A 27,513-nucleotide genomic window follows, 5' to 3' on the forward strand; every position below is an offset into this window, starting at 1 on the left:
GAGCCTTCTTCAACTCGTCTTCAAGTCTAACTCATTCTTGCTGTTCATGTCCATACAGGACCTGGAGATCCTTGATCTCACCTTCAACAATGTCCAGTCTTACCTCAGCGGCCTCTGTGCGCGCCGGCAGCTCCATCTCTTCCAAAGCCTCCAAATGGTTTCTCGCTTCCAAAAGTCGCTCCTTTGTCTTGGACCTCTCAGTAACGTGAATATGGGGTGAGCCCTGCTCTCCTTCTGACTCCTCGTCAGCATCCCTTGCTCTTGGCTTCGTCATGACTGATGTAAACTAAACTCCCTCTTAGTGTGCTAGCTTGGGGTATCAAAACCTTGTGCTCTAATACCAACTGTCACGGGGCTAGGTTTTCCCGTGCGGCACCGACGATCTTTTTGGTACTTGTCTGTGAGATCCAAGCACTTCCAAGAACTCGGACTACGCCTGTAAGCACTCCCAAGCTCGAGAACCTGCACACACACACTTGCACAACACGTACAAACTTGCACAGCGGAATCCTTACACAATAACACAATGTTGGGGCAATAAGATAGCTTTATTGATCTGAAGAATGGCCCCTAGCCCGGTCTACAAACAATTCCAACAATATCATTGGTCACTACCCCGAGTACTTCCCAAGCACCCGATTACAAGTTCCCACCCCTGGATCTGCGTCCACTCTTGAAACACCGGTACAGATACCACTGCACCTCGCCCCTAGTTGTAGCTTCTCACGTAGACTCCAAATCCACAAAGACCCTGTCTCCTTTGAAACTCAACCTGGTGCACCACTGACTCTCTTGTGAGCCCGCGATGACTTACCTAGTACATGACCCAAGCCTCCTCCCTGAACGGGGACTCCAAGTCACACTGCTACTCTGTTGCTGCTCCTACTTCACCTCTACTCTGCAATCACTCTGAACACCTTTGCTCGTTGGAATGTTGTTTTGGTCCTCCTTGGATTTCTCCACCACGAACCTTCGCCTGTGGGAAAGTAAAGCACAATGTAGATACGTTCTCTCGTGAACGGTCGAGGTACTCTGCTTCCCCCTATATAAGTTTTTTGTCCAGTTCTCACACATCTGTAGCTTGGCAATAACCATATGTCAATCACCACAACTTCCACTTGCTGAGAATAACAAGGGACTTACAATCCCAGAAGCCTACTGATCTCCCCGAGACAGCAACCCTTTATAGTCTACTTGGGGTGATTATGCAAAATGGATAATGATTTATGTTTTAATTTAGTCATGATACACCATTTTGGTGGTTCCCAAAATTGCTACTCCAGTTCCTAAACCAAATCTCACGTACAAGGCCAAGGTTGTTGTTAAGTAAGTACAATTAGCTCATCAACATACTGTGGAGGGTTGAAGGTCAAGTCTACGAGAGTGGGTTATATCTCCTACGTTTTGAGCTCATCTTAGACTTGAAAGGGTATTCATACCTTAACAAGTATTGAGATCACATCAAATGAAAAAAAAATTAATGACAACCAAACCCAACTTGATGTCTTGGTCCCAAAGACTGTCATTGAACCAAGAACAACTGGGTACCTAGAAACCCCTATATAGCTGACAACAATATACAATTATAACCCACACAAAATGAATTCATTTGAGGCTCGCTTAAGATATATCCTTAGTTATATCACGAGGTTATGAATGTACTAAAGCTACTCCTACTCCAACACTACTAGTTTACATTTTGTTTGTTGTGAATGATTTGATATCGGTCAAGTGGACTAGAGATCAATGCCTATCTAATGGACTTAAAGTCACAAATAAGAATAAAGGAGGTAATGAAAGAAAACATATAATAGTCTATCTAGACAAATATGCCATCAAACTACAAACATTACATAGAGCGCATACTTAGTAATCATAACTAGACTACATGAATTCATATGTAATAAACAAATGATTATTACAATACCTATTTGAATATCTTGGAATGTTGTCAAATTATCAAATGTACATTACATTCATGTCAGCAACTATGAGAAGAGAAAACCTTTACAATTACTAAAGATTTCCCTAGAGAAATACAAACAATAATGAAGACATCCTCACACAATATCTGATACATATTATCCTTCACATGCCTCGTGGATCCATTGCCCTTTTGCAACTAGACATAGCATGGTTGAAACCTTAGATGAATACTTGCACCTACGTAGCCTCCTATTGCCATCACAAGAACCAACCTCCTCCCAAAATTAGACTCATAATAAAACATATATCCCTAGGTTTAAAGACTAAACCATCACACTATGGCACATGCAAAACCAAATGTTGGAGAAGAGTCTTGCCTATAATGAGCGCTCTAGATTGAAGTAGGATGTCTACACTTACTTTAGATAGTTGGGTGAAATGGATCCATGAATGCTGGTAGGTGGAGTAGGTCAATGAGGAAACATGTCATTGGGCCCCAAAAAAACCTTTAAAATAATTACAACTCCCTATGTCGAGCCTCTGAAAGATGAAATGTTAAAAACGCAAACCCTCGACAAAGGAACAAGAAGTCATTGGGGCTTAGAGGGGCAATGGGAACCTATCAAAGGTTCCAACAGTTCCAAAAACCATTGGAACCACTTACCATTATCTTTACCTTTTATCGCCTTTACCTTTTCTCTCATCATTATGCGTTTCTTGTTGGGGCTTATGATTGCACTAGGAACCCATTGAAGGTTTTATAGGAACCAAGAACCAAAGGTTTCAAGTGCCTATGAAAGCTCCGAAAACCCCTACTTAGCCAATTTTGGAAATTTCAACTTAGGTATTTGACTAACATAAGAGGGGAAAAAAATGAACCATCCAAAGGTACAATCAAGCAATATGACCTAGCCCACTTAGAATCTCTTAGAATGATTATGATCAATGGGCTAACAAAGGCAAAAAGAAGACCATAACAACAACAAAAGGGCAAGAATGAGACAACAAAATGGGGTGCCAACATCGACAAGGAAAGAAAAATGATCTAGTTAGATCAACTTTGATACTTGGCTGACCATCTCTGGACTACTTCTGTAATAACTTCATGTGCGAAGAAAAATATTAATATACTTTAATTCCTTTATCTAGTATGCATTATTAATATTGTTCACTATTTTAAGTATTAGTTTTATGATTTTATCAGATAGGATAGTAAACATGTTTCTCTACGTGGCATGATTAATAACATAAATAATAGAGATCCATGATGAACATTGACAATGGAAGTGTGATTAACTATTGTATAAGAAGCAGGTGGATTAAAAAAAGAAGCAATAGGATGACAAGAACCATTTTGGTCCATCCCTACAATACATGTGTGTGTATGAGGGGGATGATGAGTGATTAATAGTGATTCTACACGCAGAATGGTGATTTACAATACTTGTGTGTGGGTATTATGGGGTGGGGTGTTATTTAAATTATCCTATTCAATACAGATTTGCTCAATTTCTATAACAGCAATGAATCCCATATAATAACTTTTCTATAATTGTTAGCGGATATTAGGTTGTACCAGTCTCTAATCAGTGACTCGATATCTTGGAAGGGTGCTTAACTTTTCTTTTATAAGTTGGAAACCTTGAGAGAACCAATGCAGAGAACCTCCTCCCAACTTTTTGAAGTTCTAGACATCTCGTAGTGTCTACTTTTAGAAAATACATTTATTATCAAATCAAGATCTGTACAGAAAATATTTCTTGAAACCTAACTTTTCAATCTAGAAGAAAAGGTTAGAGGGCGAGAACTGAGGGTTTATTATGGATTACCAAAGGAAAATTGATTCTATTTATACAAAGGTTGTCAACAAACGGGACCTTAGCAGGCATTATCCTCATCATAGAATAAATATGTTACATTGGGAGTCTTGAAAACAAATGTGTCTACACTAGACTATATAGCTTAAACTTCTTGATACCAGATAATTGCTCTCATCAGACAGCCATATTTCCTTTCCATTATTCGTCACATATGTGTACAATCTGTTTTCCAATGTTTTTACCATGAAAGAGACCGACAAACGCTGATGGTGCATTCTCCAAACCATCTGCAGTATCTTCAATATAAACTATTTTTCCTTCTTTCAGATAGCCTCTTACTTTCTCAACAAACTCAGGGTACATATGCAAATAATCAGGTTCACAGAAACCTTCCATTTTTATCCGCTTAGATATAAGTTGTCTTAGATTCTTTATACCTTTTACCTCCTCCAGATTATATTGTGAGATCATCCCACAAACAGCAATACGTCCATGAACATTCATATTTTCAAGAACTGATTCAAGGATATCACCACCCACATTCTCAAAGTAGATATCAATCCCATTTGGAAGGTACCTGGATTACATAAAAAGACACTTTTATCAATGTTTCAGTTATAATAGCATCTTGTCCAATGTTTTCTTCAATGTAGGAAATCATTGTTTATAATTTTCTTAGATACCTTTTCAATATTTGCTACAAGGTAAGGAATCATCATTTAAATTGAAAAAACATATTTTTAATGTTTGCAACAAAGGAATCATCAGTAACATTTAAAAAAAAAAGATGTCAGCAACTTCTTTATCAACAAGCCCATCTCATATGTACTGCTTTTGTATAACTGGAGCATTGATGTGTATTTGCATGCATCGGTGAAAAATAATTCAAGTATGCCATAAGAAATTAGAAATGGTGGTGTTTTCTTTTCTGAAGAAAATAGGAAACTCTTCATTTTACTATCATCCAAGTCGTGTGAAACTATTAAGCTCGTGAGAGGAAACATTATTCAGATAGAATGAGCAATTTGACTCCATCATAAAGCAAAAGAACACAGTGCACCATAACATGGTTTTCATATCAAATGCAAGGAATGCCAAAGTGAATACAGTTAAAAATGTATAATGGTTGTAAAGTTGTCCATATGCTACATAGAAATGAACTGTGAAAAATTAAAATGATTATAAATCTGATTAACAAATGAGAAAATCAAAATGTGGTCTAGACAAAGTTTCTCTTTTCAATCCTTTGTAATGCGGGATAACATTTTATAGTATATATAGAGACTATTTCAGATCATTGCAAAAATCAAACGGATGATCACTGATAACTTCACAAAATACAAAGTGTAGCATGGCAGATGGTAATATCACTTATGGCTGAAAAAGGGAGTTTTTTATTTTGGAAAAAAAACTGAGTATTTCAGATGAAGTCTTTGGAAACATAAAAATTGCTTGTTTGTACAAGGTGCAGGTAAAATATGTAAAGAATCACAAACTTTAAAAAAATATACTCACAATCTATCAACGGTATAACTTGACTAGATCTGGCATACCTGATTCGAAGATAATGGAAAGTTACAAGATAATAGTTATCTCACTATAATATTCACATCACCACCATTGTGACAAAATCAGAATATGCTTATCAAAGATATGCCACTCCACTGTCTCTCAGAAATGAAATGTTCTTTCACAAAAGAATTGTACAAGTTCTGAAATATATTTTATTTTGTTTTCTTCTGGTTAATTTAATTTCAGTAGTACATTCAAATTTAAGAAAGGGTCAAGGGCTAATATAGGCTATGCATAAATAAATAAATTTCTGTTCCAAATCAAATCTGTCCTGTCATTGCATAGATAAGTTACTTCCTCAAAAAATAGTTAAAATAGTTTAGTGTTTTTTTCCTTTTTTATGTGGAGTGGGATGAAGGGGTAAAAGGGGTGGGTTTAGTAGTCTACAATTTTCTGAAAACAAATAGCTTTTACTTTAAAATACCAGCCTCACATATCTGAATTATGAAATTATTTTTTCGTCCTTGTATAACACTCAACTAACTGGATATGCATGGCCTTCACATCACTGGATGTCAACTTTTTCTCTCATAAAAAAGAAACAAGTACCAATAGATTGCTAACATGCTCTGAGTCTAGTGTCCCCATGGATTGGGACAACATAGGTTGAGTAGGCTTCACAAGCTGTTATTGTCAAGGATGCAAAGGATAGTTGAATTGAGGATGATCATGATACTCTATAGGGTTGACACTCTACAGATGCTCAAGACTCTTCTCGAAAATATCTTGAGAAAGGCTTCTAGGTTAAAAGGTTACAAGATGCAAGTTGATTTTTTCATTGATGTCCATAGCTTAGGGTTCAAGATGTGAATTAGCCACAGCCTAAGATTCTAAGTTAGTCTGCATATAAATTTCTCACCCAATTTTCAGCAAGAGAACCTTGTTGGTATTTTGGTATGGTTTTGTCATTGATGTCAACACCTATCAACACTTATCAACTCTGGCACTTTGGAGAAATGGTTATATTCACCGGCAAGCAAGTGACTTTATGCACAGTCACCGGTATCTGGTACACCGGCAGGATATATTGTTCACGGGCACTTGGAATGATATGGAAAACATCTGGTTATGTCGAAGACATCGTTTGGACACTTTGTCTTGGAGATATGTTCATTGGATTATTTGTGTTTGCATATTTGCTGTTACCGGCAAATAGTTCCAGATTAAGCACCGGCAAGCTTATCTATTCCAGATCAGCACAGCACGCTTTGGAGATGATTTTGTTGTTATTGTAAATGCATTAAGCCGACATGTTGAATCGAATATTGCATTGGTTATTGATGTACTTGTAAATTGATTTTATTGTAATATCTTTTAGAGCCGACCTACTAAAATTGGTCTTAGGTTATGGTATATATGTAAGATCTTATTTGTAAGATCGATAGGCGATTGGGAAAAAGAATTACAAGAAGGTATATGCGAGAATAAGCAAAGCTATACACGCAGACATCATTTAAGGTGAAGCAAGGTTTTTGTGAAGGCATATCAGAACTGAACCAGTACTGAATCTAACATATGAAGATGCTATTTTGAGCAGTACATTATTATTGGATTTAACCATCCAATTGTAGTCAGTGTGACTCCTATTTGTGTTTGAGCAGTGAGCTCTAGGCGCTTGGCCTTTCTGCATGTGCAGACCCCATCTGTATACACATACTATCTGCAGTAGTATCATTTGATTGTGGGTAAGGTTTCCCACCGTGGTTTTTCCCCTTACAGGGTTTCCACGTACAAATAATGGTGTTATGTGTAGTGGATGTTATTGTCTTTCTGTTTCATGCATTAATCTTTACTGGTACTGTAATTAACTGATAAATTGTCTACCGGCATAAAATCTGATTTACCGGTATTAAGCATTAAGGTTGGTTAAGTTGTTTTTGGTTTGAATTTATTAGACAACTGATTCACCCCCCCCCCCTCTTAGTTGTCTCTGGGACCTAACAAACCTCCTCTATCAATCACAATGGTACATATTAGGAGTAGTGTCTCTATATCTTCTTGAACAAATTCATGTTCTGCCCAATGATCTTAAAGGGAATCTAGGTTCAATTGAAAAATGAAAAAATGATAATATTTTATAAGATAATAGCTAGTGTGATGGTTAAATTGTGGTGTTGTGATTCTTGCCACCAAGGTTCAAATCCCTACCAGGGTGTTATTGTTGAGTGCTCATGTTGGGGATAAGGTTCCCCCGTATGTGGCCTTACTGGTTCATAGCTCCAGTCAAAAAGCGTTTAACCCCAAATTTTAAAAAAACGAAATTCAAAATTCTGCACAGTTATTATCTTTTGTAGATGGTACCATTGGAAATCTTGTAGGAATTATCATACCAAAAAGATAAATTAAATGAAGTTAACAGACATACTGGTTCCATTTTCAATTTTCCAACAACTATAGCTCTGACACTAAATGGCAAGTAATAATAGGAAGTAATACAATAAACTTAGAAAAAAGGAATAAAAATAATAAAGCATTCCAATTTGGTTTCTTGTTGGAGTATAAAGCATTATAGTTCCATTTCAATATTCATAGAAGAGACAGACAATGTATTGCATCTTTTGATCAAATTAATATCATATCACAAGGATTGTAAGCTAGCCATAAAGTCTTGTTGAATATGCATTACCTCTTGAGAGTAGCATTTAAGTCCGATTCTTCTTTGTAGTTGAATGCCTCATCAAAACCGAACCTATCTTTCAATAAGTCTACCTGCATGACAGAGATCTGGAGTCAGCATAGCCATAGTCATTCATATTCATGACCTCTAAATGCAGCCAAACCGAAGCATTACGATTAAGTCCATAGTTGACATGATTGATGTTGATTTGAGGCAGTGGAGTAACTATATGTCTATCAGGCACCCATATCCTCACTATAGCTTGCAACTTGTGAGCTTTAAAAAAAGTAAAACTATAACCACGATGCTCAATGGTGGGTGACCTGGCACTTTTGAGTAAAATCCCTCGTTTACGTGCCCAGAAGAAAGTATTTCAAATTGTGGAAGACACAAAAATTAGAAACAAGAAATAGCTAAATGTAACCTTCTGTTGGGTGCCAGCACTCCCAACAACGTAACAGCCAAGCAACTTGGCAAACTGGCCAACAAGCTGACCAACAGCCCCAGCAGCTGCAGAGATATAAACACTTTCCCCTTTTTTAGGGGAGCTTACTTCATAAAACCCAACATATGCTGCGAGCCCAGGCATTCCTGTAAGATAACTGGCATCAGAAATGAGTACTAGAAATTTCTTAATTGTCTTCTGAAGACAGAAACCCCACCAATTCCAGAGACATTTAAACCTTATAATTCTCAATAATTATCAGTATCTTGACAGCCAAGAAACTAGCCAGAGATACAGCCATAGATTTCTGATTAACATAATAAATGTGAACAGAACTTAAAGCTTATATTCACCATGAGTTTAAAGATTATTGTGAACTGTCATCCAGAAAGAATTTTTAACTTGAAACATTTATATCAACTCTTATATTTGGTCTGGGAAAAGAAGGCATAGTTCATATTGCCTGATACAATCTATGCAACTCAAGTTGCCAAAATTACCTTTATCTAACCATTCAAAGTTTAAAAGTGTTTAGAATTAATGATACCGAATGCCAGTATCAGTTATCACTCAAGTACTTGTTTATTTTGAAAGTCAAAACTTCATAAAAACAGGATATCTCTCGAGCACATCCAAAGTTGCTATTATAGAAAAAAAAATATTATTCCATCTTTCTCACCACCTTCTACCACCGCTTGCTTTGTTTTTATTTTCTCTTTCAGGAATCAGGGCAACCAATCAACCACTGCCAGCCAATCAGGCCTGAAATTTGATGGTCTGTAGCCTGTATTTTTGTTTTTTAGGCTGCATATTACTGGAAAAAAAGTGTTTACAGGCTGTAAATTCAAATAAAACAATATTTATTCATTACCTCAATTTAAAATTTGATATTTATTTCCTCATAAAATTAACCATTCAGAACTTTTTTAAACTTTCACAACACTCAAACTCAATGAATGACAATTAAAATACAGGTTAAAAATAAATTTTAACAGTCAAAAAATTTCTTAAGATTTCATGTGCCTGAATGACCAAAACGATCTGCAAATTTCCAATTGACAAGCATGGTTAATTTGAAATCATATTCCTGCTGCCAGCAAATCTGGAACTATAGAGCAGGCATTCCCATTAATAGAATAACACCAATGAGCAATTCTTAGAGCAAACGAGGAAGAGATTGTTAGTCTTCTGTAAATGTGTTTCTACAATAATGAGAATTATAAGCTAGTTAATGCAATAATGGTAGAAAAAATTATCATTCATTGCGTTACAAGTGATAAGTCATCATTGTATGTGTCAGTAGGCAAAGAACTTCTAAATTTGATGCAAAATAAACAGAGAATGCTAACATAGTGGATGAACAAATTCTTATACTTAAGCTTCCCACTGTCATAAAACAAGGGTGTGCCAACTTTCTCCATAAAGAGCTTGACAATGGCATTTCAGCACATACAATGGCATATATAATGTTTTGGGCAGTAAAAGTAATTATACATATCAAATGCTTTATGCAGATAACTCATTGAAGAGGATTGTGATTTCTGTGAGGAAAATTATATTGTCTGAGTAGTAAATGTCAGCAATTGCTGGTGAGAAAATGTCTATGGAGACCCTGCCAATAAATAATGAGCAGTGTCACTTCAGTATTGAGAAAGTAGATAAAGAGGCCTGAAGATTTGTCTGAGGAAGCATCTGAAGATTTTCCAGATTGGCGGCCTTATTGTCAGGAAGATGAATACAGCACTCTCACTTTTTTTCAGCTTCTCTCTATTAAAGTATTTTTGATACTCAGCTGCATTTTGATCAGAAAATGCAAGGCTTCTCATGTTTGTATGATTTTTACATTGTAATCTCTTTCCTTTGCAATATACAATTGTCAATGGCACATTGTTGCTATTCTCTATAATTTTTCTTGGTGTGCTAGTTTTCCTCAATAAATGCAGCCAACAATGGGGTACAGCTCAGTCTTATGTAGTATGTACAGTGATAATAATAATGTACTCAGGGAGCATGCTAGCAGGTCCAAGCATCTCCATCATCAAACCAACTGTTTTCTTACCTTGCTGATACATAATTTAGAGCTTTCTAATTTGTTGAGTCATATCAAGTTTTTGCCAAGTTTTTTGCCAAATATGAGTTCAAGCCAAAAATGTGTCGAGGGAGACTAGCCTGAGTTTGATACCAAGACAAGTCTAAGTCTCAATACTATGAAGGGAAAAATAAAGTTGCTTCCATCAGTATAATCATACCCACGTTTATCAATTATTCTTTTGAAAAGTAGTTTAGAACTTTAGAGATCATAACAGAATAACCATCAACCAAATACCTATTTACTAAAAAAAATCATTCAACCCCAAATGATAAGGATTCTATAAACAATAAATGCATATTTGATCAAACAACATCTCATGCAATCCAAACAATAAGGATTCAAAAATAGGAATATGGCCTGCTATGCCATTACCTAAAACTCCCAAGTAATATGATAGAGGTACATCCGTATACTTGATCTTTTTCAAGTTGATGCCGCCTGGTATAATGCTGTATTCTTCCCATCCAGTAAAACCCGATACAAAATCACCCTGTTCAAATTCAGGGTGATTTGAAATGATAACCTTGGAGATGCCAAAGCCAGTTATGACCTGCATATAGATCCGAATTCCTTAATTATAATCATTGCCACGAGTCACCTTGGGTTATTTGTTTTCAATTCTAATTGACTCAATCTTGAACTAGTACAAGAAAAAGTTTATTTCATTCAAATCTAGTGCAAGATGAGACTGAAAGAAATTGTGCCAAGTGATATAATTCTTCAGTTATGAAAAGTTCAATTTTTATTGGCACAGAAATTAAGGTAAATTGGATATATTTTGAACTCTTCAGGAAACAATATTCAGGTGAGTAAATTTATCTTCATTTTCTAAAATATCAGACTTGATCCTATACAGTAAATACAGGAAACTATTAAATCTAACCTGCAAAAGTAAATATATCTTTTTACTCATTATATATCACTCACTAACTAGTAAGTTATCTCAGGCTAAACTGAAAGGTTTTTATCATGGGATTCCCTTCATTGCCTCAAAATTCACCAACTGAATCAGCATATGCTACTTAATCTTGCATCTATTTCTTTCCATCGATGCATAGGAAAACCAAAAAGTGGTACATTTTTCACATGAAAGTTAACTGATTTTTCAGTAAAAGCATTAAGCAAGAAAATCTTACAGATCCAGGCATAAAAGGGGCTGAGTTGGGAACATTATTTGCCATGCGGAATCGCATATAAGGATCACATGATAAATACAAATTCTTTACAAGAACATCTTGTGATACATCACTCAGTTGCAAGGTTAGTTTGTTATATTTTAATGACATGTCGGACTCCTCTGGCATTCCAGTAACGAAATCCTTGAAGATTACTTGTTTATTGATCACTTCACTTCTAGCCATTTGAGTAGAGCCACCCTGCAATAAAGCGGTTACATCAGTTACAATCTCATAGTAATTGCCCTTTTAATCACATTAAAAGTATCACTCTTCTTACAAACAACTTGTTCCAAAAGTTTTTCAAATAAACTGACCTCAAGGTAAGTGACCATGCTACAAATGTACTAATGCAATAAAGAAAGAACATAAGAAAAGAAATAGTCTTTTAATGGTACTACTTAAAAGTGTCAGCTTGCAACTTGTCTATCACACATGGTTATTGCCAGCATAAGCATGAACAAATGCACTATCCGAATCTTTTAAAAAAATTAATGTGATGAATGCTATCCTTCACAATCAGAACACACACCAATGCAGTTTTAATATTACTTTTATGCTTCAGAAGTAAAATAAGCAACTCAAAACATCATTAAGAATGTAATACCTAGATCATTATCATAAAATATAATTCAACATATTACAGAATAAGTATAACAACGCCTAGGAAAATAAAGAGCGATAGTTGCATTTCCAATCAAACAGAACAGAAACATATTGAATGATGCAAGAGCATCCTGGCTGCCCGTGCCAGAATGGAGAGTTAGTAACTGTTGCCAGCATCCTGCCTCCCTATGGGAATTAAAGGCAGCGCACCTTGTTTTCGACACTGGCAGGTGATATAGCAGAGTTTGTAACAGCTTTCTCTGTGCCTTCTTGGAGGCATTGAAATAGTAGTGGCATTTTATTTTTTTGGGAAGGAAATCAAATTCCTAAAAATGGTATAAATACAGAGTAGTGGGAGGCAGTGACCACTATAATAGATGCTTCATTATGGCAAATGGAAATCATTTCAAATCTGCAAATTACAGAGGGAAATTAAAAGATGGGGCTACGTGAGGAAATGGATTCCCATTCTTGGGTCATTTATATCAGCAAAACGGAAAGCTAAAAATGGCAGCAAACATTTAAAAAGAAGTAGGCGCACAAGATAAGGAGGGAGGTGTGGGAGTAGTGGAGAAAGTTGCCACTTTGGAGCTTATTTAATTCAGATATATATATATATATATATATATGGGCAGATGCTGCTACGTGAGACTGGGTGGGGGGGAGGCTGTTATAGCAGCATTGAATTAAGATTTGATAAACAGAAAATTTGAAGAGAGAAGAGGTAGGAAAGGTGGGATGTGGATGGAAGAATGAAGTGGATAAAGAAGTAATAGAAAAGAAGGCATGGGAAAAGTGGGCTGCTAAGAAAGATAAAGTAGGATACAAAGCCAAGAGGGCAGAGCTGAAGATTATGGGAGAAATGAGAGATGAAATATCAGAGGCCACGAAGGCCATTTTTGTAATTTATATTGCAATTTTTTTTGTCATTGATTTATTTGTAGTTGCAGTTGTTTTAACTACATCAGTGGTATCAAAGCGAGAGTTTTTGAGTGTCCAAGCAGAAGCACCGATTGGAGGTAGTTTGCACTAGGACTCGAGGGTGGAGAGTGTGTGGATATTTGCTTGTAGATGAACGTGCATGCAAGAGGAGATACTTAGAGGCTTTATGTTGAGGCCTTGTGATTCTTTGAGTATGGAATAGAGAAAGAGAAAGAAGACTTTTGTCATTAGATGGATTTAACAATTCCTGGACTCAAAAAAATGAGAGAGAATAAGAGATCAAATGAGAGAAGAATTTATAAATTTGAAGCAGCAAGTGAAAGAAATATAAGAAGAGTTGGAAAAGAGAAGAACCCTTCATCACAAAAGAAGTGATGTTGATCCTTATTATTCTAATGATGTTTTGAATGCAGGAAAGAAAGAAGAAGTAGCAGAGTGTCATGCATGTGACATAGAGGATGAAAATGAAGAGATTGATGAACTTGAAGCTGAGGAATGTCTATTAGAAAACATGGAGGATGAAAATACAGAGGTTGCAGCAGCAACAAAAGAGTTGAGTGAAATGGAGGATATTGAAGGACAAAACAGCCAAGTTGCAGCCATAAAAGAAAAGGTAAAACTTACATTTTGTGAGTTTACTGATGATTCTGATTTGCATGTGAATGATGTGAATGAAATGGGTGGATATGAGGAGGTTGAAAATTGTGTTGCAGCAGTAATGAAAGGAGAAATATCAGATTTTGATGAGGTAAGTGCGAAATTTGATTTATGTTTCAATGATACAATGATTGATAGTGAAGAAAGAATTGCAATGGTGAAGGTAAATCATGTACAATTTAATTTTTCTAAATGTTATTATGGAAATGGATGTGAGGATAATGAGGTTGTGTTGACGTGTATTTTGTACACGACCAAACACAGAATAAAATACCCAAGGGTACCTTATCCTCTCTTGAGTAAAGTTTCTGAATGCTGAAGATATCGCGAAAAGGATCAATTGGAGAAACTTCAAGGTTCTTGTATGTAGGGTCTCTACGTGTGGATAAGCTCTCTGTGGTATGATGTGATTTGCTGGAATCACAAGGGGACTTACACTCAATGACCTGAACGTCTGATTTGCTGGAATCACAAGTCCTACTAACTAACTAGAAGACAAACAAATGGCAAAAGATGCAAGGTTCAGGAAGTCTACTCTACTACCTATAATGCGAGAAGATGGATGAATGACTAGGTGGATTCCTACTGGGCTGGGTCTCACCATCAGGCTGAACAATTCAACACCAACTCAGTGCGATCTTCTAAGGGATACTTCCAATATGTTTAAATCGTACACCATCTAACAATGATCACCATTCAAGAAAATGCATGAAACAATAAACGTGTAATGACCTATGATTAAGCTCATTTCATTCTAGTTGACCACACAAGGCGTCCTTACAATCAGTAAGAGGCTAGTGGTATGGATTAAACGGATTCCACACAGGTGCATTCAACAATTTCCTTCATTCGATCTAATCATCTACCATCTAGAATTGAAGATTCAACAAGAAACCATGCATATTGCAAGAAACGACACACTTCACCATTACTTCAATGAAAATGGAGTTTGTTTACAGTCAATGGCAACAATTTCTTGCCTTGTCCTCCTATTCTACTCTAATTGCTACGCTATCAACTAACTATTCACCTTCTAACTACTCTCTATCTATCTTCTATTTCCTTTCTAACTCCCTTACAAAATGAAGAGTCGGGGCTTATATAGTGCCCACAATACAATTCAATGGCTAAGATCAATTTGAGATCAATGGCCAGGATTCAACAATGAAAACCCTAATTAGGGTTTGTTACAACCATTACATAACATTTAATGCTTGACCAATGATAAAATTGTATTAATTGGACACATGTCCTCTCTGGAAAATTCGACCAATGGATAGCTGGGGTAGGTACATCGAAGTTTGTGCCACCTTCCATGAGTTAGGTACATTGAATCTGGACATGTTGAGGTGGACCACACTAACTGGAGAAGTGATGACTAGGATGCCAACTCGTCTGACACTTGGTTGATGCCAATTTGATGTTGCTGAGAAGCTAGCTTTAATTAACTCTTCTGGAACTATCTGCTCCTTCAACGAACCCTTGCTCTAACTTCTCCTGTCTTTGATGCGCAGGATGATGATGTACCTCGCCTTGAAATGCTGGATTGGAAGAAGTCATTCCTGATGATACTTGACCGAAGAAGGCCGTCCTTGTCGATGCTAGACTGGAGGAGATCGCCCTTATCCTTGCTTGATCGTCTTTGATGAGAACCTGCCGACTTGTAGATCCTCCGGGCTTTGGAATCGCCATCTTGATACCTACACAACATTTCAAAATTAGTAATATATCTTGAAGTCTAGAAATTAAACTTAAAAGGAAGATTTAAGATTTTAATTAGGAAACTTCATGATAAATCTTGAGTTATCACTTCTTAATTAACCATGCAATACTTAGATTTTTCCAAAACAAATGTCCAAAAATCAAACCTTAAACAAGGGTGTCAAGATGATTTTGCCATACCTCCTCTTGAGTATTAAACTCTAAGAAATGATGCAAAAAATGGATTTTGCTAGGCAAAATTTAAATCAAAATTCTCCCTTGGATGAATTGCGCCTCCTCTAGCTTCAAAAAGAATAGACTCCACCCTCTTTGATCTTCAACACTTAGTAGAAATTCGCTCCACTCTAGCTAGATTTCGCTCCTCCAAATTGCACTTCAACCTTTGGATTTCGCCCCTCAAATAGCTCTCCAATTTCGCACTTAGGAAAGGATGAATGAATGATTAAACTTGAACAAAGCATCACCCATATATGGAGCACTCACCTTGATTCCCTCCAAGGCCGACTTGCCAAAAGGGAAATGAAAATGAAATAAAATCCCCCTCAAAAGAAGGCCGACTTGCTTGTAAAAGCAAATAAATGTATTTGAGCGCTCACCTTCATTTAAAATTTGAAAATTAATTTTAATGCCTCCAAAGTGGATTTTTGATTATTTCAAGGCCTAAAAATTAATTTATTAAATTAAAATGCCTTTAATTTAATGCGAATTTGATTTAGCCCTTCCAAAGGCCTCAAAGTTAGCAACCTGGTGAATTTTAAGGAATATCAACGCTCAATAATGTAAAAAAGAAGGATATCACCAATTTCGCCCTGGACCTTCAGTGAAGGTCAGGAGCGATTTTTCAATCTTGCTCTTAATCCTTAATATTTTGGATTCCAAATTGCTTCCAAGACATAAAATATCATCTCTTCTTCCTATCCACACAAGATCTGGTCTCAATTCCTCAAACAAAGGAGAGGATCCTGAAAAATCGCTATGGGCCCTCTTTGAGGGTCAGGAGCGACTTTTTGATTTTAGGCTTGATTCTTCATCATTTTTCATTGAAACTTCATTCGTCATTAAGCAACATCCTTCCTTTATCCACCCCATCCAAATTCGCTTTGTTGTTGCAAGGTAAAATGAGGATTTTCAATAATTTCGCTCTGGGCCCTCTCTGAGGGTCAGGAGCGATTTTTTATTTTTTGACAAAAATCATCAAGTTTCAAAGGCAAAACAATATTCATCATGTTTTTGGAGGTCTCTTCTCCTTATCCTAACCTTGCCTTAGCACCATTTTGAAGAAAACATGCATTATTTGAAAATCTCGCTGTGGACATTCAGTGAGGGTCAGGAGCGACTTTTTGGTTTTAGGCAAATTCCTTTATCTTTTAATCTTCAAATCACCTCCAAGGCATAACATATCACGTTCTCCTCCTATCCAAGCAATATTTTGTCTCAATTCTTCAAACAAAGGAGAGAAAACTGGAAAATCGCTATGGGCCCTCTCTAAGGGTCCGGAGCGATTTTTGTAATTGCCTTCAAAATATTGATTCTCAACGATTTCTTTTCACTTCAAGGCTTTTCAAACATCGTTTCAAACCCATGCCTAACCTTAGCCTTCCTCAAACTTGGATGAAAAATTCCCATTTTAGGTTTCTCGCTGTGGGCCCTCTCTGAGGGTCCGAAGCGATTTTTTGCTGTGGGCCTTCAGTGAGGGTCAGGAGCGATTTTTTCATTTTGGGTTGATTTCTTCTTGTGTTGATCCTCCAAATTATATTCAACGGATAGAACATGCTTTCCTTCATCCCTTCCAATCATAAAATCACTTTGATCTTGCAAGAATAATGCATATTTGAAAATCTCGTTGTGGACCCTCTCTGAGGATCAGGAGCGATTTTTGCTACCTGGACCAAAATGTTTCACTTTTCATCTAAAAATCACTTTGCCAAGGGAGATATCGTCTTGTTCTTTGCTATGAATAAAAATTCATGTCCAAGAAAGGTCCAAAAATGTGCACACAAAGAAAATCGTTGTGGGCCCTCTCTGAGGGTCCGGAGCGATTTTTCCTTTCCTAGGCAAAAATCCTTCAATTTATGATCTTTGATCAAGTCTGGATACTTCATTATGCTCATTCTATCCTTCACCATGCTTTTGACATCTCAAGTCGACCAAATAAGGCTAGCAATGACCCTTATAAGATTTCTCGCTGTGGGCCCTCTCTGAGGGTCCGGAGTGATTTTTCTATTTTCAACAAAGTTCATCATTTCTAGCCAAAACTTCTTCAGGTGGGTGGAGAAAGTCATTCATTTCCCTTTCATGCTCAAAACTTATTCCTTTTCCATTGCAAAATGAAGGAAATCAAAATCTCGCTGTGGGCCCTCTCTGAGGGTCAGGAGCGATTTTTCGTTGTGGGCCCTCTCTGAGATTCAGGAGCGATTTTTCACTGTGGGCCTTCTTTGAGGGTCAGAAGCGAAATTTGACTTTTTGAACTCTGTCAGAATAATTTTATGGAATATAACATTTAAGTATAAGTGACATTTCCGACATAAGTTATATTCCATATATACTTTCAAGATGTTTGAGAGTGGTTTCAGACCTCCAGGATCTATATTGCAAAATCTAGTTTTTGGAGGTTTTTCAGTTTCCAGACTTAGTCAAATTTCAAGATCAGGACTTTCCAGACTTAGCCAAATTTCAGGATCAAAACATTACTCAAGCAGGACCTACTATCCAGGTGATCCCCTTGGCAACACTCAAAATGCAAAGGCTAACTGACAAAACCCTAAAAAACCTAAAAACAAACCCTAGAAAGCAAAAAAGCAGGGGTCCCCATTTGCAATGGGGCGATGTGTGAAAATGTCACAACAGGTTTCAACAAGAGAGAATCCTTTAGAGGATACATGTGAAAATGAGAAAGATTATTTACTAATCTAGATTGAAGAAGAATGGGATAAATTGATTGTAGGTGGAGCGAAAGTTGCAATAGAAGGTAATGAGGTAAACTCAAATTTTCATGTATGTTTTGATAAAAAGGAGAATGTGGAAATAGAAAGAGTAAGAGATGATTTGTTAATGAGGATTGCAGCAGTGAAGGCAGAGTGGAATGCATTGGTTGCAACTCAAAGGGATGATGGAGTTGCATGTCTTGTTTAAGGCATGAAAGAAGAGAACAAAGTTGAAGTTGTAGTAGAGGTTGATCGAGGACCTGATGAAGACGACCCGTTGCTTGGAGAAGAGATCACTTCGAGTGAAGAGAATGAGAAAGAAGATGACTTACCAAAGGAATTTGCAGTTGCAGTGAGAGGTGATGAAGAAGATGTTGCAGCAGAAGAGGTAAATTTTTATGAATATTGTAATTAAGAACTTGAGATGGATTTGTCTGCTAAAGTGAGTGAGAAAGAGGATGGTATAGTGACAAGGTGGAATATAAATGTTGCATATTTGTATGTGGAAGTTGTGAAAGGTTGTATAGGTGAAACTTGGTGGAGGTGGTCAATTCGTGGTGGATTGAAATCTGCGAAAGAGGGGAAGAGTGGAGAGGCTATTTGGTGGAGGAGATCAATTGATGGTGGGTTGGATCACACAACGAAGAAGAAGAGACAAGAGAGCCATTGTGGAAGGAGGGTAACAGTTTTTCTTGTGAAATGCTCGAAGAAGAGGAAAAAGAAATAGTTTCATGTGCAATGGTCATAGTGAAGGAGTTTGTTGTAGATTGTTTGCAATCTTAAAGGGTGATTCTATCACTCAACTCCACTTTTGTAAGCCTATGCTCACAAACTTTCTACCAAGTGCCTCTGATGCGGGAGCATCCTGCTTGCCCGTGCCAGAATGGAGAGTTAGTAACCATTACCAACATCCTACCTGCCTATGGGAATTAAATGCAGTGCACCTTGTTTTAGATGCTTGGAAGGTGATACGGCAGAGTTTGTAACAACTTTCTCTGTGCCTTCTTGGAGGCATTGAAATAGTTGTGGCATTTTATTTTTTGGGGAAGGGAATCAAATTCCTAAAAAATGGTGTAAATATAGAGTAGTGGGAGGCAGTGACAACTATAATAGATGCTTCATTATGGAAAGTGGAAACCATTCCAAATTTGCAAATTACAAAGGAAATTAAAAGATGGGGCTACATGGGGAAATGGATTCCCATTCTTGGGTCATTTATATTAGCAAAACTGAAAGCTAAGAATGGCAGAAAACATTTAGAAAGAATTAGGCGCACAAGATAAGGAGAAAGGTGTAGGAGTAGTGGAGAAAGCTGCCACTTTGGAGCTTATTTAATTCAGAAATATGTATAGCTGCTGCTACATGAGACTAAGTGGGGGGGAGGCTGTTATAGCAGCATTGAATTAAAATTTGATAAACAGAAAATCTGAATAGAGAAGAGGTGGGAAAGCTGGGAGATGGATGGAAGGATGGAGTGGGAAAAGAAGTGATAGAAAAGAAGGCGTGGGAAAGAGTGGGCTGCTAAGAAGATAAAGTAGCATACAAAGCCAAGAGGGCAGAGTTGAAGATTATGGGAGAAATGAGAGATAAAATATCAGAGGCCATGAAGGCCATTTTTATAATTTGTATTGCAAATTTTTTTGTCATCAATAAATTAATTTGAAGTTTTGTTTTCCTTTATGTTGAGCATTGTGAGTTATTTTTAGTTGCAGCTATTTGTATTGCATCATTGAATTGGGCCCCTTTTCCTCCAATGTGTCAAGTGTTGCCGATAGCTTCCCACAATGGGCAACCTAGTTGAGAGGTGATGGAGGCTCATAACATTAAATATCTTGAAAGGACTCATCTTGATCATGGAGTGGAATTTAGTGTTGTATCAGTACCCTGCCAAGTACAACCCATCTATCCATTTACCTTGTTTCTGTTAGGATTAAGGTGTCATTCACCTTGTAAATCCTTTGTAAAGACATTTTATTATACTCCAACATCTTTGGAAAGTGTACGTAGACACATAAGGCGTTAGGGATAAAAAATTATCTCCCAAAAATTATAGTAAATATATTCATCATGGAAAGTGGGGTTAATAAATAATAAGCAACTATAAATTGTTATTGGGAATTGATTACCCTTTCCAAGGTATAGGAGAGGAAAAGAACAATCAAGTGACTGCTGGAATTCTATATTTTGTGTTTTTTTGGTTCGACAAAATGGAATGCCTAGCTTGGAGGATAAAGTGACTATTCATATTCCACAATTGACATGTAATAAGTTACAAGCTTATCTTCTCAAGTTGGGTGTGGATTTTTGGAGGGAAAGGTTTGGAAGGTCAAGAGAAACACGTGACTCTTCAATTCACATTCCCTATGGTTTTGGATGCCCAAGTTGGAGAGCTATAAATGTGTTGGGAGAAAAGAATAGTCATGATTCAAAGTGTAGTTTGCAAGTCTGAAGAACTATTTTGTTTTACAGGTTATTGAGCATTGAGGAAGAATATTTATTGTACATAAATATTGAAGTAATAATAATTCTTGGCCTTTGTCGCTGGTGGAGTTTTTTCTGCCGAGGGTTTCTCCACGTAAATGTGTTTATTGTGGTTTGTTCATTCTATTTTCTGCATTTGACATTCTACAAAAATTAAGAATTCTATTTGGATTATTTTCTATTTAAATACAACTTAACTTTCAGATTTACATGGTATAAAATCAGATTTCATTGTAGTGGATTTAATCTCATAGTTCCGATAGTTTGTCCTCTAGCATACATCTTAAGGCATCCCTTAAGAACATTTGTTCACTGCCTATATTTTCCCATCTATTTTTAGTAGAAGGATGGGCCATGTTGAATTTTACCCTTGTGAACTTGAAGATTTTCTGCTAGAAATGGCTCCCTTGAAAATTCAATCTTGATCACAAATTATACATTGTGAGATCCTATGCAAGTTACACACATTCTGAAAATATACCTTCACAATCCTTGACCTAGTTGACCCAAACTTAGTTACAGGAAGGAAATGTACAAACTCGGTCAAATGATTTACTAAAAAAAATATATCATCTTTACCTTTGGATCATGACAATCCCCAAAGCAAGTACATTGAGATAATTCGTCACTTTTGATGAAGGATAGCATTTGGGTGATGTAAGCCGAGAGATGGAATGCTCTCCAATTTATTTTCCTGGTAAGTATCATAGTCAGCTACAAATTTGAGGTTGTTAGCCTTTACATTCTGGCAAAAGAAGATAGCAAATTCCTATATGTTTTTTGAAAACCTAGATGCCCAACAATGGACGATGAATGCCCATGTTCATGGGCCTTCCATATAAGAGGTTATCCCATTCAAAAGTATATGCATTCTTGAAAGATTATTATGCTATTCTTGATTGACCAAGCCTTCCCTTTCTTTCCTTCAGCAATATCCTATGTGGGCTGAATGGCAGTGGTGTTATTGCAGTAGTCTTGAAGAAGTTACACCAACCAGGTGGGTTGGTTTATAAAGATGTAATGAATGTGTGTCAACTCAACATGACAGTGTCTGCAACCACATTATCTTTCCCCATCTTACACAATATGTCAAAGTGAAATCCCCTGCAATTTTTCAATTCATTTTTGTTGCTCCCCTATAAGAGTTCCTTGTGACAAAAGATGTTTCAAACTAAGATGGTCAATCTTGATTGAAAAAATTATTGCAAGATAGGAATTGATGCCATTTAGCCACTGCATATAGGATGATCATTGTTTCCTTATTATATGTGGACATGTGCTTCTCTCTGTCATTCAACTTTCTACATTTTAAATACAATGAGTCAATTTCCTTGTGAGAATACTACATCAAGCCTGAATTGGAAGAATCACATTCAATTTCAAATGTTTGGGAAAAACAAGAGGTTATTAAAACAAGTGCTATCGCAAGGACCCTTTTGAGTTATTCAAATGAAGCCTATGCCCTTTCCAACCAAGAAAAAGAACCTTTTTGGTAAGGTCAATCAAGGTTTAGACTATAGCCAATGCACAGGTGATGGAGTTCAACCTTCTTCTTGGATAAGACCTAAGTTGTCGATATAGGTACGGGATATGGTTATGATGATACAGAATTTTTTTCCCTTGGGTATATATATATATATACAAAAAATTGAAAACTTAAAGAAATATACAGAACTATAAAACTAAATACATTTGACAGTATGATACTTCATCATTGATCAATGCTAAATGCCAAAATGGTAGTGATAAAGATAAATAAAATGTCCATTGACAGTTGAATATTTAATATTTATCTTTATCAATAGGCATTTAATAGTAGTCATTTTAGTTGTCCAAGTTCTTGATTCTAGTCTCCACTCCCAAACCCCCTCATTGTAATCAAATTTCTTATATGACAAGAGATCACAATAACTAGTGGGGGTTTGTGAGTGGAGACCCTAATGGGTTTGAGGGGCAGCAATGATAGGCTGCACAAGGTGTTAGATGTGAGAAAAAACCAACAATAGAGGGGGTGTGGGAGAATGTTTTGTTCCCTTGCGGGCCAGAAGTGGGGGTTAGGGGGCTATGCCCCCCCCCAAAATAAAATTAGATAAAATGAGAAAAGAGAGAGTGAAGAGAAAGAAATGATGCTTTTAGGGGTATTTTAGGTTTTCTGGATGCAAAAAAAAGTCAAAAATGTCTTTTCTTGTGCTAAATGCCCTTGGGTGCCCTAAGTATGCCTAGGTATGCCCGAGTACGTACCTTGGGTGTACCCGAGTGAACCCATACCCAGACGTACCTGGTACAGGTGTGGAAGGCCTTAAGGGCATGCCCGATAACTTAGGATAAGACCATCAATTCAACATAGGGACTTTTGATAGGTATAATGATTCCAATTTCTAGCAATTCTTGTACAAGCCTTTCAATTTTCGATTTTTGGTTTCGATTTTTGGAAGTGACCTCACCTATGAGGATGAACAACTACAAGCCCCCTCATTGGATCAATCTCAATGATATGCTTGAATCTTATATCTGGGAGAGTACATCTTGATAAATAGCTTGATACTTTCGAAGCAACTTTGGAAATCCTAAAAATTGTTCTTGGCAACTAAAAAGGTCAACATCCATGCAATATAGGTGGTCCATGAAGCCAAAATACCCTTTCTTCAAGATTTCAATTTGACTAAAATTATCTTCCTTGATTTGTTTTGATAGTGTACTCATGGTCCCCTCACTTGCATGTAAGAAACCTCTCTTGATGATTTTTGGAAAATGTCCCAAGTGACTACAACCATTGTACACCTAAAACAACATCTACCAAATAAATTATTTCTTTGAGAGTATAGCTGCCATTGTTGGCTCCAAGTTATCCCACCACATCCAAGCATTGAATATTTTGGTGACTTGGGATCCACATGAAGGACCGAATTGCCGATCTGTCTTTGTCGACTATAATTAGGGTGCTTACTGGATCCACCATGACCAAAACCACATTCTCTTTAATATGGGTAAAAGATTTGAAGGCATCAAGGCAATCTAAATGAATCATTTCTGCTAGAGATGCAGAGGGTTCCCCTATTTGTAGCATAGGTGCACAATAGTCTTCAAGTTCATTCTCAACGTGTTACTCTAGAATTTTGTCAATAAGGAGTCAAACTAGAACTCAAAAGGACACATATCTTCAGCCATGTATTATGACAAGGGTTTGTAATAGAAACATCAAGACTTGGGTTTGACTGATGACTATAAGTTTCAAAAATAAGGACTCAGATTTTCCTTGTTCCCTACCCCTCTTTCCAAAGGAAAAACATTCCTTAGAAAATACTAATATACCCTCCTAAGGAATTCAAAACGTTTTTCATCCCATCTAGGCTCTAGCAACAATAATATCTCAAATCGGCTCAAATTGTCTTATAGCTGCTCTTGTCAAAAAATAAAAAGGAGCCCATACAGCAGGGCCCATCTGCATATGAATTATATGATGATATAACCTCCTTGTCTCACAGTTGTCATGACTTAATGAATCTATATCTGCATAATGCATGCTTGTACATGTACTGTCTGGGATGCTAGGCATGTTGACCAGCCTTAGAACTCAGTTGCAGTATCCAAGAAAATCGCCAGCAACATGATTTGGTTAAGGGATTTTCCAACAGCCATTATTCATTTTCATAATTTGTGCATTCATTTTAGGTTTTTGTGCATTTACTACTTGTTTCATGCATGAATCTTGCATAATGATAATATAAAGTACTTTGTTAGTCTCCTAATTGCTATAATACTTAGTTCTCACTTCTATGCTTTGATAAACAGATCTTTAAGCTAAGATTGATTGCTTGAGACTATGAATCAAATCATTCCTAACACAAATTATACTCATATTGGGGTTTGTCAAGCAAAAATATTGTGTTGGGGATGAAATCAACACCATTCACTTGATTATTGAAGACAAAAACAAAACAAAGATCTCATGGATCTTATTGAACTTACAATTGGAGGATACATCTCCGTATATAGATCTAAATAGGGGTTTTGGGAGACTGCATTTTGATGTTAAGATTTTCTTGGATGGTAACAGGTGTGCCTTGCCTGGATATACAAGCCTCTACTCAATATGTCAGAAATCTACAGTTAATCCTTCTAGGAACTCATATATACATTAATTTTATTTCGAAAAAAATAAAGAAAAAGGAATGAGAATAAATGTTGGAATTCTAGCCCCCTATGTTAACAATTGATTGTAACCTACCAGAGACATGGGGATGCGTGACATTATTTTACACCAGGTTATGGTAATGATTGAATGGGGGTGTATGTATATTTGGTTGCTAGATGTGGGTACAGAGGAGGCATCCTTGTTCCTACACTAGAGTTTCCTGGCAACTATAATTCTATGCTATATTAAACTTCCAGCTATGTCTGTTTAAAGCCCAAGCTCACCAGAAAAGTGTACCGGTTCATCAGTTTGGCTATTATGTTAAGGATTTCCTGAAGGAGAAGGGAATGGCAATCATTGCTGCCATGTATAGACAAGAAATGAAGTGGTATTTCAGTAATTTAACTTGCACTATGCTAAATTCTGTTTATGTCAAGTCAGTAAAATACTGTCAACACACTCTCCAAAGCAGTGTGGTGTAATGGTCAAGGGTTATGCAAGCAAGAAACCTAAGTTCAAATTCCCCTACAGGAACTCTGTGACAAGACTTCAGCATGAAGAACATACTTGCAAAGATTATAATCCATTATGAAGAACCATATTTTCTTTTTTTGGGTGAACTCTGTATCACAAATAGGTCCACAAGCATTGATTACAATCAATTCTTAGGGCATTTACTTAACCAGCAAATGATAGATATCATCTCTCCATCAATCAGTGTATCAACCTTGACACCAATTCCTATATTCAACTTTTGCAAATGGTTTTTCAGTATCTTACCGCCACCTTGCACACCAATTGGACTACAACCCATTGGGTTGATGAACTATATTTCAAGTCGTCTAATTTTTAGGGCATTTGTTTGTCCAGCAAACAGAAGATATCATCTCTACATCAACAAGAGTATCACCCTTTACACAAATTCCTACTTTCAACTTTCGCAAATGGTTTTCAACATCATAACACCAATCGAACAACCACCCATTGAGTTGATGAACTATAGTAAAATATCATAGAACGTGACCCAAACTAAACGTATCCAACACTTCTCAAAATGTTAAAAATGTGCCTAAATTTATCCCATGCCACCTTAAAATTACTCGCATCTTTCATCTAAGATTTCCCAAACAAAAGAAAAGCTATCCCACGCTAATTCACAGAGAAACCATAATTTAAGTAACATACCTTGTACAGAAACGTTGTTGCAGTACAGGCTCGGCTTGTGGCGTTGTATAACGACCATGAGAAGCCTCGTGAAGTTATTTGAAGGTAGTGGGTGACCAATGTGCTTACGTACTTGGCATCAATCATGTCTCATCAAGGAAAACAACAAAAATATGTGTTTTGGACGCATGTCACGAACTATAATGGAATATTATCCACTTACTGGCCATCCTGAAATGAGAATATTTATCGTATTCCTTGGAACCCCAAGTAAAAGATCCCGTGGCATGAAGTTCAGAGTATTCTTAATTGAATATATACTTTAAGGAATAAAATTATCAGATCTTAGGTACATCTACTTTAACCAAAAATAAATAAAAATAGAAAATATGTTTTAAATATTTTATTTAAAAATTTCAGCTGCTGCAGATCCATTAGAGGCGGTGTCTGTAGCTCGTGTAGCTAGGGTTTTTTTCAGCTCTAAGAACTTGGTTAAAAGTTCTTTGTCTACTTTCTTCCTTCTCTGCTCGCTTTCTTCTAATCTTTCTACTGCTGGAAGTTGATTTATTCGTCCATTATAATATAGGGTGTCATTTGGGGTGTTGTTTGAGACCCTCCCTTGCATGTGCTTCCTACAATTCAAGGTGCTTGTTTAAGGATGTATTTCGTGGCAATTATAATTGTATGCTATATTAAACAATTCAAGGTGCTTGTTTAAGGATGTATTTCGTGGCAATTATAATTGTATGCTATATTAAACAATTCAAGGTGCTTGTTTATGGATCTATACTCATTATTTTCATAATCTATCACTTATACACACAATTTGTGGATCTATACTCATAATCTATCATTTGTACACACAAGAGAAGAAAAATGATGTTGGATTGATAGGGGTTCTCCTAAGTCAGCCTTTAGGTTTGGAATTAACTTTATGATGAATGAAATGGAAAAGTAATAGATCTAGAACTAAGATGTTGAATTGGAATGTTATACCTTCTTTATGAATATCCTTTTCCTTGACGCCTTTGTAAAAAGGTTGATGTTGTCATGTAGGAATTCATGGATGTCTTCACAATATATTGATCATAGATATCACCTTGAATGTTTGACATATGAATACTTGACCTCTACTTCACTACTTTAATGATGTTTGATCGATTGCTTACTTGAATTTTTTAATTGCTCTTAAGGAATCGTAATTGAGAAATGGTTGAGAGATGTTCCATAAAAGG

General features: G+C 36.6%; 1 protein-coding gene across 1 annotated transcript; it reads right to left on the reverse strand.

The window, feature by feature from the left end:
* Nucleotides 1-3,786: 3,786 nt before the first annotated feature.
* LOC131039293 (2-alkenal reductase (NADP(+)-dependent)) lies at nt 3,787-26,844 on the reverse strand. Its single transcript, XM_057972002.2, has 6 exons — nt 26,300-26,844; nt 11,609-11,848; nt 10,845-11,022; nt 8,360-8,526; nt 7,945-8,027; nt 3,787-4,323 (listed from the first exon to the last, which is right to left on the reverse strand). Exons 1-6 carry the CDS (start codon nt 26,423-26,425, stop codon nt 3,945-3,947), a joined length of 1,173 nt encoding a protein of 390 aa, XP_057827985.1. The 5' UTR covers nt 26,426-26,844; the 3' UTR covers nt 3,787-3,944.
* Nucleotides 26,845-27,513: the final 669 nt, after the last annotated feature.

Source organism: Cryptomeria japonica, chromosome 10 (genome assembly GCF_030272615.1).
Source record: "Cryptomeria japonica chromosome 10, Sugi_1.0, whole genome shotgun sequence".
NCBI lineage: Eukaryota > Viridiplantae > Streptophyta > Pinopsida > Cupressales > Cupressaceae > Cryptomeria > Cryptomeria japonica.